This window comes from Manis pentadactyla, chromosome 5, assembly GCF_030020395.1.
Source record: "Manis pentadactyla isolate mManPen7 chromosome 5, mManPen7.hap1, whole genome shotgun sequence".
Lineage (NCBI taxonomy): Eukaryota > Metazoa > Chordata > Mammalia > Pholidota > Manidae > Manis > Manis pentadactyla.
The window spans coordinates 2,321,646-2,337,003 of record NC_080023.1 but is presented as its reverse complement, the minus strand read 5'-3'; the positions used below and the strand labels follow the sequence as shown (position 1 = coordinate 2,337,003).

Here is a 15,358-nt window from a genome sequence, read left to right as displayed (position 1 = left end):
CACAGAGCTGAAGTACTTTCTCCTGGCCCTTCTCTGAGCAGGCTTCTGCACCCTGGTTAAAAGCAGGGGGCGAGCTTGCCCCCAGCACCAGGGCCCAGAGAGCCAGAGCAGGAGGGACCCAGGCCTGCCTCCCAGGCTCTCCAGTGCCCTCTAAGCTGTGGGTGTAGTCCTCGGCCCCTTGCCAGGGCTTGAGATGTCACCCTTCTCCAGACAAGGCCTCTAGTGAGGGCCAGGCCCACTTGTCCTGCTGCCCCTGGATGCCCCCCTCCACCAGCTGCAGCCAGCCTGTGCCCCCGACCTGCCCTCCTCCCACCTCTCCCAGCACCCCAGCTCCCACTCCATCTTGGTCCTTCCTCTGCACCACCATCTAGATTGTTTTGCTGGGAGGAAGCGGCTGGTTTCTCTCACCTGAGCTGAGCCGAATTGTGGGGAGGCGGCGATGGGTGGGGGCAGGCAGGAGTGTTGGCAGGGACTGGCAGTGCAGGGCCTGAACAGCAGGGGGCGCTGAGGGCACACATTTCCCCTGAATCCTTGGGCTGGTTTCGCCAGTAGGTGAGGAAGGAGGTTGGGAGGGAGGGGATGGAGGGCAGTCCAGCCCGTAGATAGTGAATGGTCAGACTTCTCGCCTCCATCAGGAACGGAGAGCTGTGCTGGGGAGCCCTAGTGGTCACAGCCAGGTGCTGAGCCGGGCCACAGGAGGGTGGGGGTCAGCAACAGGGAGGGCCTGTGAGTGCTCTCATCCACTTAGCAAGCCCTGCGGCTTCTTCCTTGGGAGTCTTGGGCACCCCTGAGTGTGCAGGTGGCCTGACCCTTGCCTGCTTGTCCTTGTCAGGGCTTTGTTGAGGGTGGGGTGGGTGGGCATCAGAGCTTGTGTCCCTTCTGTTACTTAGACCCTTTAGTGCAGCATGTGTGTCCATTTCCTCCTGGCCCGGCTGTGCCCAGGACAGGCTGGAAGTCCTGATGGGCCCAGGGCATTAAGGAAAACGTGCCCTTTCCCTACAAGACTACCTGGTGAAAATCCCATAGTTACTGTTCCAGAACCTCCTGTGTGTTTTCTCTGAAAGTGTGCGTGTGTGCACGTGTGCATGTGCCGGGGGCCGGCATGCTGGGGGACGGACATGGAGGGGCCCTGAGTGTCAGGGGTGTGCAGGGAGATTGCTGTGTCCAGCTCTGTGCCCGTCAGCCTGGCCAGTCCCGTGTTGCCACCTTGCCTGTCTGCTGTTTATAACCACGCTGAGCGCCTGGGTGTGCTCCCCTCTTGGCTGGCTTGCTGCCTTTGGCATGAAGTGTGGCCCCCACTTTCGTGTCTCACAGTTCTGCTTGGTAAAGACCAGTGAACTCCTAGTCTCCTGCCCTGGGGAACAGAGAAGCAGGTGGGCCAAGGGCTTTAAACGTGACACCCCTCCTGGTCTTGCAGGCCAAGCCCAGGACCCCTGGAGGCCTGGACAGCTGGAAGGAGCACCTTTCTGTGGCTTGTTTGCTCAGTCCCCACCCCTGCCCAGGGAGGAGCAGCTCAGCAGAGGGAGGCGGGGCTGCCCCAGCCGGTCCTGCCCTGTCCTGGGCCCAGGCCCTTGGTGCTGCCCTGTCCTGCCTCTCACCAGTCCCAGCTTTTCCCTGCAGCCTCCCTCACCCTGCCCAGCATCTCCTGTGTGCCAGGCTGAGCTGTCCCTGCCCTCAGCAGGGCTTCGTGGCTTAGGAGGGCAGTGTGCAGCCCTCTTGAGCAAAGCTGTCTGAGGAGGCTCCGGCTGATGCCCATTGTTTGTACAATTTTCACCTTCCAGGCAGGCATTGCCCATTTCTGCACTAAACACAGGTTCTATTCACTGCACACTCATTTGGGGAGTGCCTGTGTTTCTCCCATTGAAAGACAAAAATAAGGGTGGGGGCAACACGTTCCAGATGGTGGCCTGATTCCAAACCCCAGGGCCACCATCCCAGCCTGTTGGCCCTGTGGGCATCGAGTGTGGAACCTGGACACGATGTTCCCTTGGGGTCTGGGGCAGCCCTACACTCAGGAGTGTGAACTCCATGAACTCCTGGATGCCGGCCCCACCCTGTGAGATCTGGCCAGTAAAGAAGCACTTTGGGGTGAGCAGATACCCCCAAATCTCCAGGATGTTGCAGTGACACCCAGGTTCTAGAAACAGTATTCTTGTTCTTTTCCTTCTTCCCTTGTAAACCAGTATCTGCTCTGCTTCCATCACTTCAGGCTGTGGCAGGTGTCAGAAGACAGACAAAGCAGCTTACCGAATAGAGACGGGTTTTAGAACGCGGCAGATCCTGAGGGCTGGCACCGTGTAAACTCGTGCACACGCAGGCTTATAATAGAACCGTCAGCAACTGTAATTAAGGCTGCGACCTGCAGCACTGCTAAAAACCAGTTCTCCGCAGCTGTTGTACTGACAGAGCAATTATCCCGATCAGCTCAAGTTTTATTCTGATTTGGTAGAGGAAATACTTTTAAGATGATCTCACAGTGTGATTTATGTAAACGGCCTTTTTTTCCTTCATGCGAGACAATCACAATCGAGATAGTCTGAATCCCTGGCAAACCGCAGCTTCCTGCAGTGTCCTGTTGCCATGGGTTACGAAGGGAGCAAAATGGAACTTCATCTGAAATGTCTTTAAACTTCCTGACGTGCACAGGCATGCTGCCCTGGCAAATGGTACAGCTCAGATCTGCGTGCCCGGTGTGGTTCGGGAGTTTTCTTGTCTTAAGATGAATTTGGGAAAAGGGTTGTCAGAGGAAACACACGTTTTTATCGATCAGCAGGTAAGTTACTCCAGCTGTTTCTCATCATTTGAACAAAATTGTTGTACGAAAACTTGGCATCTTGGTTACTGCTTTATTTTCAGCCTACCTAGTGAGTGGGAGCTGTTAGGTGTAAAGTTTGAAAACACTTTTTTCTTTTATCTGCCTCACGGAGCTTGAAGTGAATCATGTGGACGTGAATGCCCGGCTTGGGGATCCCAGACCAGCAGCCAGAGCTAGGCTGGGACCTGGCGGGGTCCACGCTGCTGTTTTAAGTCATCAATGCTCTTGTTCTTACCGCAGTAATTCTGACAGAGTTTAAAGATGAGTGAATTAATTTTGTTGAAGTGTTAAATTTCAACTGGATAAATGTACTAAAATATGTTACGCTCTTGAAATTATTATTTTACAGCTAACATTTTCAAATGTAATGAGTTGATTCTGCAGATACATACATAGGGAACTACTGGCAATCATATTGAATGATTGGTTATTATCTGAGGTTATAAAGTTGAACTCACTATAAAACTTTTTTTAAAAGGTTTGAGATTAAAAAGAGCTTTTATTTTCATCTTGTTAATGTAAAGGTAACAATAAATTTAAATAAATTTTTCACAGAAGATTGTCACTAATTACTGGGTACCAATTTTCTATTCCTTTCCAAGTTGTTTCATCTTGCTCTTTTTCCTGATCTCGAATTCAAGCCTTCTGTGGAGGACCACAGGAGAAGCTGCTAGCTCAGAGGGGACGGGCTGGATGCTAGTCCAGGAATATCAACTGCATGCTTCCTTTAAAGTGGAAAATAGAAATAGGTCTACTGGACAGTCAAGAGCTATCCTTATGAAGTAGGTACAGATTTTAATATATTTGAAAAACGTTCAGTATGTAGTTTGGAAACCCCTTGTACTAAGAAAACTGACCTGAGAGAGCACAGGGGCAGCTCTGGTGTTCACGGTGTGGTGGCCTGTGGGTGCCACCGCAGTCCTGGAGGAGGGGACCTGTATATATTATGTCCTTGCTGGGCCTGTTAACCACTTATTTGTACATATACGAAAGCTGCATTTTCATTTCAATAACACATAAAGATAAGTTTTAGAAAATCTTCTTTATTCTGAGTAAAAAAAATAGGTCACTAAAAATGTGCCTTTTAGTTTGAAAAATATAAATGATTTGGATCCCATTGGAAATGTCTGCAAATGCTTCAACTGGCAAGTAAGCTGTTTGTGTGAATGTGTTAACAAAATATGGCTGCTGCAGTCATATGTGAAGCAATAGGAAATGAGCGGCCGCCCCTCCTCCTGTGGAGAGGTGTGTGGAAGGGTCATGGGGGTAGTTTGGGACCGCCATGGGAGCAGGCAGGATGCGCCATGCTTTCCAGACTAGTCAATGCAGAGGCTGCCTCTCCAGTGTTGGAGAGGCCACGTGGTGCAAAGAAGGAAAGCTGGGGAAGCCGTGTGGGGAGGCAGCTCACCACCCTGCCGGCTCTGTGATCATATGTAAATTGCTTCTCCCTCTGAGCCTCAGGTTGTTCATCTTTAAAATGGGGGTGTTGCAGGAAAGCCAGGGCTCTATCCACAGTATATACGTGCATGATAAAAGCTGTGCTGACGGGGCTCTGTGTTTTTGTGAGCTTCATTCATCTTGAGGCGAAGAGCTCTGAAGTCTTTGCAGCCAGGGGACGTGACCTAGAAAGAGATGAGGCTCTCACTGGCCAAATGCACTGGTCATGGTTCCCCCAGCTTCTCAAAAATGGGGTCCAGCGTAAGTGGACTTTGAAAATGTATGCACCCCTTGGCAAAAGAGAACGTGATCCACCGTACTTGAACCACATCATGGTGGGGTGCTGCAGCCTTAGATGGTAGTAAGACACTGACTGAGGAGACACAAACACCCACAGTCTGAAAGAAACAGGAACTACCACGGAAGGCTTTAACAAGCTTCCCGTGTGACCCCACCTGGGCCCAGCGCCCAGAGTGCCCCTGCTGCGTTTGACTGAGCCTGCTGTGGGCGGAGTGGGGGTGGGGAGCACGTTCCTTGGGGCAGCCTCCTCCTCCGTGCTGTGGCTGGGGTGGAATCCAGGAGGGCGTGCACTCTGCTGTGTGCTTCCACAGGGCAGTCCCCGCCGGGCAGCCAGAGTGCAGGGCAGGGCAGGGCCGGGCACCCATGGCTCACAGCACCAAATGTTTTACCTCCCACCCTCCTCTGAGCTGCAGGAACATCCCCCGCTCAGCTGGGGCCTTGGCGCACAGCAGGGCCTCCTCTGGCCTGAGCAGTGTCCCTGAGCCCCAAGGAGGCCCTGCTTTGCTCTCACTTGGCACAGTGTCTGTAGCCCCTGGTGCCCACTGGGTGGAGATGGCACCTCCTTTGGCACCTGCTTTAGGTAGGTAGCCAGGCAAGTAGGGGGTGGCCACAGCATGGTCTGCCCTCCCTTCCTGGGCATAAAATGCAGGCCACTCTGTACTGCACCCTTGGCTGAGGTTTGCCTCTCAAGGCAGTCTCCCATGATCTGGGGGCACATCGGGTATAGCACGTTTGTCTTGAGTTCAGTGTGCCCAGGAAGGTGCCTTCGGGCTGCTAGAGCATGAGGGAAAGAACGTTCCAGAGACTGCGGCTTGAACCCTTCATGCACTGGGGCTCTGTGTAAGATCTGAAAATGAGAAAGAGGCGGTTAGACCCCCTGCCTGGCAGGGAGGGCACCCCTCCCGGCTGTGGCAATGATGGGGGATTAGACCCTGGCATGGGGGAGGAAGGGGCTCCGTGTCTGCGCCCAGGAAGGGAAAGGGCAACAGGACACTGAGCTGTCAGGAGGTGGGGGCTGGGCCAGGAGGGTGGCTCTGGCTGCAGCCGCAGCATCTGCCAGGACTGGGCTGCCCCAGGGCCCAGGAACCCAGTGCCTGGGCTTCCTGGGAGGCACCAGGCATGCTGTCTGTGGGCTGCTGCACGGCTGCCCCGTGTCCCCACTGGCCCCACCAGGAGCCAGTGCGGGGGCTGCTCAGTTTGACGCGCCTACCAGCCCTGCTCCTGGGGCTCTGTGGCGCCACACGGTGCTCAGACCCCTTCGGACCCTACAGCTGAGGGGAGGAGGGTCCTCAGCCATCCCCCTTCTTTTGGTTCACAGGTCCTTTCTGGCTTTTTAGCTCTGTTCTTGTTATCTATATGAGAAGTGCATATAGATATGCTCTGGATATTTGAGGGAAACTTAGTTTCTATCTCATATCTTCCCTCTTTTTCAGGAAGACGTTGGTCAACTTCCCTCTGTGAGAGTCACCTAAAAAGCGTCTCCTCTCCCTCTGGCTCTTTCTGCCAGGCCTGAGCTGGTAGCTTGGTCACACTAGCCCTTCCTGCCTGCCGTGTGAGCACAGAGGCTCTGGGTCCTTCTCGGTGCTTGTCATCCATGGGAAACAAAGGCCACGTCTCCTAGAACAGCGGGCTTTGCCTGCTGTCCCAGCATTGCCCAGCTCTCCGTGGACCCTCTGACCTCACCACCCCTCCCAGCTTCTCTCCTTTTCCAGGTCCATCCGAGCTGGAGTTGAGGGGCTGCCCTCTCCAACCTAACTCTGCAGCAGGGACACCCACCCCCCAAGACCCAGCAACTTGTGCTCCCACCTCCTGCGGAGGCCGCAGGGCCCAGGTCCAACTTAGACTCCTCCTGTGCCCCGAATCTGCTGCTCCCTCAGTCTCCCCTGCCCTTTGCCCTGGCTCGCCAACCTTCAGCCTTCCCGATGATCAGCAGGAGGCCCTGCCCTCCAAATCTGTCCTGTTGTTTATCCTCCCTTGCCCTCCGCCCACCGCCTTGCTCTGCTGCCTGGAGCCCTGGGGGCTGGGGCCTGAACTCTGCCCCAGGCAGCCTTCTTCAGCAGCAGCTGGAGGGGACTTGCATGTTCTCCCTCCTCTGCCCCTGCTCTCAAGTGGCCCCTGCCTTGTCTGCCTGGTGGGCCTGCGGGGACCTGACAATTATAAGCGCAGGGGTCAGGGTGGAGCTGACTGTTCTGGGTTTCTTCCCTGCGTCCTGCATCTGCAGGAGTCTGGTCTCAACCAGGTGCTCAGTGAATGATTTATTGAGTGAGTGGGAGCAATCCTAGCTGGGTTTCCCCACACCCTACCTGACCCCAGGGGCAGAGGCTGCGTCCCATAACTCATTCCCATGCCCTCTCGGGCCAGTGTTGCTGCTGGGAGTGTTGGAGCCAGCCTGGGCAGGGCAGAGGGCTTCAGCTCCAGTCTTGAGTTGACCGGGCGGGGGTTTTGAAACAGTTGGTACATCTCAGCCTTTATGAGAAAACTTTTCCTGGGGCTGGGGTCCCACTTCAGGTGAGAGTGGGCTGCGGATTCTCGTCTCCAGCTTGTAGGCAAGCATGCTGTTTACCCCACAGGCTCCCCGCGAGAGGCCAGTCAAGAGCTGTATGCAGGGCCGCCTCCCGCACAAAGCATTCTGGGAGGGCCAGTGTTCCTGGCGGCCTGCGGGAGCTCAGCTGTCCAGTGGGAGGCCTAGGTGTGGATGCTGTCCCAGAGCCCTCTGCGACTTCCCACACCGTCTGCATGCTGACATAGTGGAGACGCTCGGCTTTCTTAAACTGGGCCAGTGCGGAAAGGAGGATTTGCTGTCTGTTTCAGCAGGGAGGTCGGAGTAACGTTTATGTTCCCATCGAACACGTGGCGTCAGCGTGGAGTCTGTGTGCTGCTTTGTCAGGCTGTTGCTTTGGACTTTGAAAAGTCTTACTAGTTAATTATCTTCAGCTGCACCAAAGGCCTGACAGGATATTAGCTGTTACATTCTTAGGAAAATGCTGTCATTGTGGGTTTTACCTGAGCCGGTTTCTTCTGACTCTATTGAAGTTTGAAGAACTCTTTTGGACACAAACGTACACACCTGTGCACAGGCTCATAAAGCACACGTTTTAGAAAGAGAAGCACTGATTCACTCACTCCTGTGCTCGGGGGCTCTGCCCCTCTTGGGCTGCATAGATGGTTATGTGCTGCGCTGTGATGCCTCCAGCCGCCCAGCCATGTCCCACACCTGTGTCCTGCCCCGTTTGTCACTGTGCAGTGCCAAATGCCTGGAGTACCTTCACCTTTTGGCATCACTGTCTCTTGAATCTCGAAGTTCTTCATTGGGAGCACCATGCTGTGAGTTAGATCATGGGCCACTCCTTGCCTCCACTTGAGCCTCATGTCCAGCCGTCTATGTGGTTGAATCTGCTGGAAAGAAGTAGCATGTGGGGTGTGTGTGTGTGTGTGTGTTTGTGCCTGTGTGCTAAAGCACTGTGGAACTCCAGGGGCTCAGGTCCCAGCGAGCTCTGTGGGAGGTTGCTCCTGGGCCCCTAACCAAGGGACCTGGGAGCTGTCTAGCAGGACAGTCATCATGGCTGTGGGGGGCCTAGCTCGGGGGCCCTGGCTAGGAAGTCTTCCCTGAGAAGGTGTCGGTGAAGTAGCAGCCCAGGCAGGTGGCCTCCCCAGGTGAGGTACAGGTGGGAGTTGGGGCTCAGGGAGGGTGCTCCTGGCTGAGGGCAGTGGCTATCAGCCCACCATGGGAGACGGGGTCACCTCAGGACCTTGCACACACATCATGCACAGAGGTGTGCAGCTCTGAAGCCAGGCTTGAGAAGAGCACAGACCCTGAGGTGTGCTGGGTGCTTTCCTTTCATGTTATTCTCTCCCATCTTATTTCCTGACAGATGCTGCTCACAGCCCACTGATCAGTGTGACAACTCCTTAGAGGGTAGGGCTGGGTTTGAAGGGCCCTGAGTTGGCAGAGCTGAGGGCTGGGGCTGAGCCAGCCAGGGCACACTCCCACCAGCAGTGCTTGCATGGGCAGAGCCTCCGTTCTGACGGCCTGAGGGGCCTTCCCTGCCCCACACAGACCCACTCTTCTCTGTACTGGCCCAGACAGGAGTTTGAAACAGAAATGGTCACTTTTTTAAAAGGTCAAATAAATATATTAGATGCAAAGCTGATTGTGCAATTCTAAATGAATGTGCAAACATCATTTGGATTATGTTTCTTTGTATTTGCAACATTTGATATGTTTGGGCCACTTTATAGGCCTTTGGTCTCAATTACTTAAGATTTACATATGGTTATTTAAAGTTTTTTATGTCTAAGACAAGAAATGTCAGTGGCTCAAGATTGAAAATTTATATTACTGTATATGACTGTACACCAAAGTCATCTGGAAATGATATATTCTAATACCGGCTTTGTTTCACGTTACTAACAGAAACAACCTGGTAAAGGCTAAAGTCATTGTATAGCGCTCTTCATGTAAATTACCTAAAACTCCCAAAACATTAATTCAGAATAAAATATCCATGGAATGTGTTGTCCAGACAAATTTCCTGATGGGAATAAATCCCAATCAGTTGCCACTAAACTATCAAGTTTAAGAGGCTGACCCAAGGAATAGAGACTATTTTAACTTACATATGTAAAATACTTTGTAAGTTTCTTTAAAACAAATATATTTACATCAGAGTAAATTTCAGTCTTGGAGGTGTATTACAGACCACTTCAGAGCTGTGTAATTATAGGATATGTTTAAATTATAAAAACAGAAGTGCTAACTTACTGCGACCTGTTTTCACTGGCAGCTTGTTGATGCAGCTGCACTTTTTGTAAGGGAGGCAGGTGGATATGGGAGCTTGGGAAGAACCAAAGAAATACAGGCTAACAAGACAAGTTAGTGATACAGACTGTACTGGGGGTCAGAATAAGCACTAGGAGTGTCAAGTTTTAGTTCATAAAGATGTTTATAGTGGTCTTAGTATGCCAGGCGTTCGGGAAGGCCTAATTTGAAAAGTCACCCTTGGTGAGTTCTTTGGGAATTATCTGTGGTTGTTTCTGAATCTTTGCCCTTTCAGACTGTTACCCCTGCAGACAGATGTGCTCAAAAATGCAAACCAGGCTTATAAAGGGCAATTTGGTCAGAATCAGACATGTCACTAGTCCTGAGGCCAATAGAAATGATTTGGGGTTACCTGCCTTTCCTGCACCCCCTGTTGTCAGCAGGTTGCTTGCCTGCACCTCCTCATCCCTCAGCCCTGCAGGCACTGGCCCCAGTAAAGCCCGCTGGCCCCCAAGCAGGGCAGCTGCCTCCGCCCCCTGACGGACTGTCACCAAGGGCACTGACCGCCTCCCCTCTTTAATCCTTACCTCCTCATAGAATGCATCCCCAGGTCGTGCTCCATAGCCTGTTTCTGTGCCCTTCTCAAATGGCCAAGGACTCGGGCACTGAGGCAGCTGGATGTTGGTTAATATAATGCCACGGCTCTGCTACTCCCAAGTGGGTGCTTACAAATGGAATAAGTGCTAGATGGGAAACGGAAGAATTAGCTTAGTGGTAACTGTACATTATTTATTTGCAAATTAAGTCATCTAGTCAGGAAATGCCATTACCTCTTTCTCTGGAAGTATGTAAACTTGTAAGAGGACAGAGGTTTCATGTCCAGGTCATATTAAAATATGTCTCCATGGAGCCTTACTGTTGATTAGCGCCTGGTGGGGTATAAACAGGTGTCAGGGGGGTAAGCTGTGGGCAGAGAAGGGAACCCGTGAGCAAAGGGCTGTGGAGCTGGCGCTGTGATGCCGCCTCAGGCTGGTTTGTGTGAGGAGCCACCCGGGTGAGCTCCCCTTTATCAGAGACTTCAGTGCAGAGCGTAGGGGCTTCGAGAAGGTGTGGGCTGGGACTGGGGGTATCCGTGGCCTGAGTGCTACGGGCCCCTCCAGGAGAGCCTTCACACAAGAGGCCGCCAGCCTGTGGCCCCCCAGTTGCCTAGAACTTGCCTTAGAGTTTTGAGGTTGGAAAGTACTCTTTTGGCACAGCTACCAGACTGGGAGAAGGAAAGGAAATACACCATTTGAAGCTGTGGCTCAAGATTTTCAGCTCCTCCTTTACTTTTTCTGGAGCAGCAGCATATTAAAAAAGTATGTTTGTTTCTGTTCTCTCTTCACAATTTTTATGTAAATCTAAAACTATTCTAAAAACCAAAGTATATTTCTTAAAGAGCACTGCTTGTTGAACTTTACCTGGATCTGTTCGTACTGCGCGAAGGGCCCCCCACAGGCTGGAGTCTGGCAGCGCCCCTGCGAGACGCAGCAAGAGCGGCCCTGAGCCTGCCCCTGCTCACCTTGTCCATGCCTCCGACCCCCTGCGCCCTGGGGGTACCCCACTCTCATCTGCCACCTTCTTCAGTCTCTTTTTAGTGTCAGGGATATCCCCTCTTCTGGATCTTGAGTTTCAGTTCATTTTGGGGACGTGTGTAGAGATACTTTTAGTGCATTTTGTTCAGTCTGCTAAAGCCTGAGATTTTAGTTTAAGCATGATTGTAATGTGAAGTGAACTGCATCCTTCATATTATAAAGTTTGCATTTTATGATTTATTTTTCAGATACTGACAGCATTCTGATTTTGTGCACGGCCTTGCAGATTTTCTCTTCATAGTCTCAAGGGACTAACTGGCCTTTGATATACTGCACTTATAACCCGGCACGGGAAGAACAGCTTCCCCAAGTGTGCTTGTCATTCTGGGAGAGGCGCCTACCCCGGGCTTCTGTAGCGGAGGTCAGGCCCTTGGAGGGTGAGGGCTGATGACCAAGGACTGGCTTGCTGGCTTGCCTGTCTGGTAAGACAAAGTTTAAAACCTGGACACGCAAGAGCATATGTTTTTACTTTTGAAAAGGTATTAATAAGGTGCCAGTATCTAGTTGCAGGGTATTTCTGAGCTGGGACTCATGATAGTTTCAAACAGTGACATGCCCCTATTCTAACACCATCAGGAAGTGGCTTCCTCTGGCTGTCAGAGGCCAGGCCCTTTGTTTGGGGGAGAGTGTGGGCCCTTTTGTCTTACAGGTGTAAGTCTCACGAGGTAAGGGGTGGAGACCAGTTTTGCTTGGAATGGGAGAGAGTCCCCAGTCTCCATGCAGGCCGGGAGGCAGGGTTTGGGGGCCGTGGTGCCGGGGTACGGTGCTGGAATGGTGGGTTTGGGGTGCCGTGGCTGTGGGTGGCTCACCGTACAGGGAGACGGTGCACACATGCTCTTGCTGCCTTGTGGTGCGGACGCACTGTGCCTCTGTCAGGATGGAGAGGACACTTTAACTGGAAGCCTGGATAGCCTGGGGGTATCCCTGGGCCTCACTTGTTTGGATTTTGGCTTTAGGCATCTTAGAATATGATCTCCTTTGGTGCAGGGGGCCCAGGATTTGGGAGTGTGTCGTGCACGGCCTCACTCTGTTGGTGAGCCAGCCAGGCATCTCTTCCCTCTATCAGCCACACTCGATCTCACCTGCCTCTGCAGAGAGGGATGGGAGCACCAGGCTGTTTCTAAGCCGGGGTCCTGGGGATTCCACAGCAAGAACTGAGCCCACGGGGGCCCCTCTGTGGCCACTGAGTAGCGACTTCGGTGAAGACGCAGGCGCAGCGGGCGCCCGTCGCCGCTGCCAGTATCAGGCCCTCTTGGTCGTCGTGGATGCTTTTGGGCCCTTGCCAGCACGCTGCTCTCCGGAGCTGTGGCCTGCCTGGCAATCTCAACAAGGTCGTAGGTCGCCCCTGCGTGGAACCCACTGCCCTCTGAGCAGGTCGTCCTTCCCACAATGGCTCCTTTCTGGCTTCCTGGCTTCCCTGGCCCCTTCATCCTCAGCCCCCACCCCTGTGCCTTCCCCGACTTCGCTCCCTGGTGGGGGGCAGGGCAGCCGAGAGCCCTCTGGCCCACAAGCGTGCTCCCAGGTGGTCCTTCCCAGATGCCCCCGTGGAGAACCACAGCAGCTACAGGACTCTGCCGTCCGCCGTCCCGGGGCCTCCTCCTCGCCTTCTCTGTCCCGTACCGGCCTGCGTTTCATCAAGCACGACTTGCTGGTTCTTGTGTCCGGTGCCTCTGAGCCAGCCACCCTCCTCTACTCCAGGATGCCTCCCCCACTGCCTGCTCCTGGGTGCCCCTGCGCCACATGGTGGGTGCTGGGGACTGGTGTCCGGGGCGTGGCTGTGGGCCAACCCTGCTCTGCCAACCCTGGGGAGTTGTCTCACCCGCCTGGGCCTGGGTTCCGCCAAGCCTGGTGCCTAGTGGGGGTGTGTCATGCCTAGGGCCCTGGGCGCAGCCCACGTAAGCCAGAGCCTGAATGGATTGTTTGCAGGGGGCCTGCCCCCTCGATCCCGTGGTGCCTCTGGTCTGAAAACTTTGGTGATCCAGCTGGAATCTGAGGTTCCGTCTGAGGCTTTTTCCCAGTCTGTGTGGAGACTTGCTGTTTTCACAGGGGAGCAGCGACAGCGTCCTCCTGATCCAGTGTCCCTGCCGCCTGGTCTGGGCGGGGCTCACTCAGGAAGTGGGAACGTAACCCTGACTCACGCAGGTGTCTGCTGCTCCTCCGCACCTGTGCCGAGAACCAGGAACCTTCCAGAGAGTCTCCCAGTCTGCTCCGCAGATGGACGCATTGTTTCCTGACTTCTGTCATGAGACTTAATTAACTCATGTCTTTCTCTCTTTTCTTTCAGTCTGCAACTGTATCTGATGGTGGTAAGTCACAATTTCTGTTGTGTATTTTATTATTTTTAATGAAGTTTTCAAATTGTGAAAGTGTATTTGCCATTGACTCACTTGAAAAAGATGTTTTCTTTTTCCTGTCCCCTTGGGGGAGGGTTTTGGTCAGGGCTAATTTGGTGGGAGGGGGCGCTTTCTGTGGCCCCCAGGTGGCCAGAACATGAGTTTTGGCAGCCGTTCGTTGCAGAGATGTGTCACGAACCTAAACCTGAGTGGGATGGAGCACCTGCGGGTCTGTGTGCTGGGCTGCAGCCCATCCTGCCACATACCTGCTCTCGACAAGTTAAAGCATGTTGTCCCTTGTATAACCAGCTTTTACACTGGCAAGTGAAGATTTCAAAGTTCTTGCTGAATTTGAGCAATTTTAGAAATAAGGGTGAGACTCTCAGGTGCTATGTTTCCCTTTCTTAGGAAAGATGTAGTGGATGAACTGTGAGTTGTGGGATGAAGAGGAATCAGAGCTTACTTTCTGCCTTTAAATATCTGTGTGTGGGAATTATTTTAATGGGACAAATCTGAAAAGGAAATGGCCACAGATGTCTTATTTCACTTAAGATTCCCCTGACATAGTTTTATCATTTTAGTTTATGATTTTTAAAAAACTTGATTTGTAGAGTGTCTTCCAAATGTCCCTTCTTTCTTAGAATATGCGTAAAGTCCTCCTGCTCCCAAGTGTTTTCACATTTTCATTATATCTATTCTTCCCTCTTTTGAGCATTAAATTCTACAGTTGATCAAACGGCATGAGCACTGTTTTCGCTGGCTGCTGTCTGGGGTCTGAGGTTCTGATCGCGGCAGTAACAGCTGCCCGAGCAGGGGCAGCCCTGGGCCCGAGGCTGCCCCTGAGTGCGAGCAAATGGGAAGCAGAGTGTGGTTCTCTCTGTCCCGTGCCTGCTGACCTCACCTCCGGGCCTCAGAAAGGCTGGCTTGTCCATGGAGGGCTGGGGAGCCTGGAACCCCCCCACCTCGGCTCAGAAGGCGCGGCTGCCGGTGCCTGTGGCCAGCGATGCCTGTGGTCAGCCGTGGGAAGTGGAGGGAGTGTGTATTGAATTACAGGCATGCTCATACCTGGGGCTGAGACCACAGATCCTGAGGTTTGTGTTTGGGGATTTAATTTTTTTAGTAAATGGAATTATGTTACCTGTTTTATGTACAATGATAATCAGGTCATTTACTCAGTCTTAAGCTATGAGTGGGAAAAACTTCCTTAATGAAAAGAAATAGGACCTGTAACCAAATCCACGATGAAAGCAAGTGGTTTTTATAATACTCTGTCATGCTGACCCTTTCTCCTGGGTTCTAAGTTACCTTTTGTGGTAGAGACATTCAATTCTGCAGGAAATGTATAAATTTGAGAGGTTTATTTATTATGTTCATTTAATCATAAGTATTGAGCTTTATTCATCTCTAATGTGTTCTCCTATCAGCAGTACATGTATGAGAGTTTTATTATATGGTTCATTTTAGAATTTTTTAAAAGTTAAACTTCCCAAGTGTGGGGAGTCCTGACTCACAGCCTGCAGGTCCTTTCTGAGGAAGTGGGGTACTGCTGACCACCATGGCTCCCCTCCCCTGTGGGGGCTTCCTGGCCCCCGGCCCCCACTTCTCTTCCTGCCTCCAGACCCTGGTGTCACTCAGGACGGGTCCTTCTCCGTGGCTCCCTCTGTGGCAGAGGAGGGAAGGGAAAGGTCACTATTTCATGGTCACACCCTCAGTTTCAGGGACTGCACCAGATAGCTATGTGTGATGTATTAAATTTTTCATGGTTTTATTGTTTTCCCTTCATTTCTTTTCTGATTATAAGTAAGAAAATAAAATTACCTCCTCCACTTCACATGGTAGTTCTAGGAGGTGTATATTCTGTTGTACCACCTTCGCAGGCAAAGACACTGAAGTGGGAGGGAGGGGACTCAGCCAGGGCCATCGCCGCCTAGGCACCAGGCCGGCTGCTGGGATTCAGGTGCGGGGTCTCCTGACCTCAGGGCCATGAGGGGAGCCCCTGGCTGCCAAGGCTTCTGGTGTGCTGGCCTCCCACCATCCTGCCTGACAGCGCTGGCTCCAGCCGCAGCCCCACCAGTCCTGA

At 52.7% G+C, this 15,358-nt stretch overlaps 2 protein-coding genes across 6 annotated transcripts in view; both read left to right on the top strand.

Annotated features, from left to right (window-relative positions):
* The window catches only part of RGS12 (regulator of G protein signaling 12), a 152,598-nt gene that overhangs the window by 85,288 nt on the left and 51,952 nt on the right, over positions 1-15,358 (top strand). For 3 of the 5 annotated variants that reach the window (XM_057502011.1, XM_057502010.1, XM_057502012.1), the window contains exon 4: positions 13,230-13,251. In XM_057502011.1, the coding sequence (XP_057357994.1) occupies positions 13,230-13,251 (22 nt within the window). Of the gene's footprint in view, positions 1-2,654; positions 2,774-12,920; positions 13,252-15,358 lie in introns of those variants that run through there. The other 2 variants (XM_036921279.2, XM_057502013.1) reach the window with 2 other exon arrangements.
* The window catches only part of MSANTD1 (Myb/SANT DNA binding domain containing 1), a 191,757-nt gene that overhangs the window by 137,522 nt on the left and 38,877 nt on the right, over positions 1-15,358 (top strand). The gene's annotated exons all lie outside the window — the stretch shown is intronic.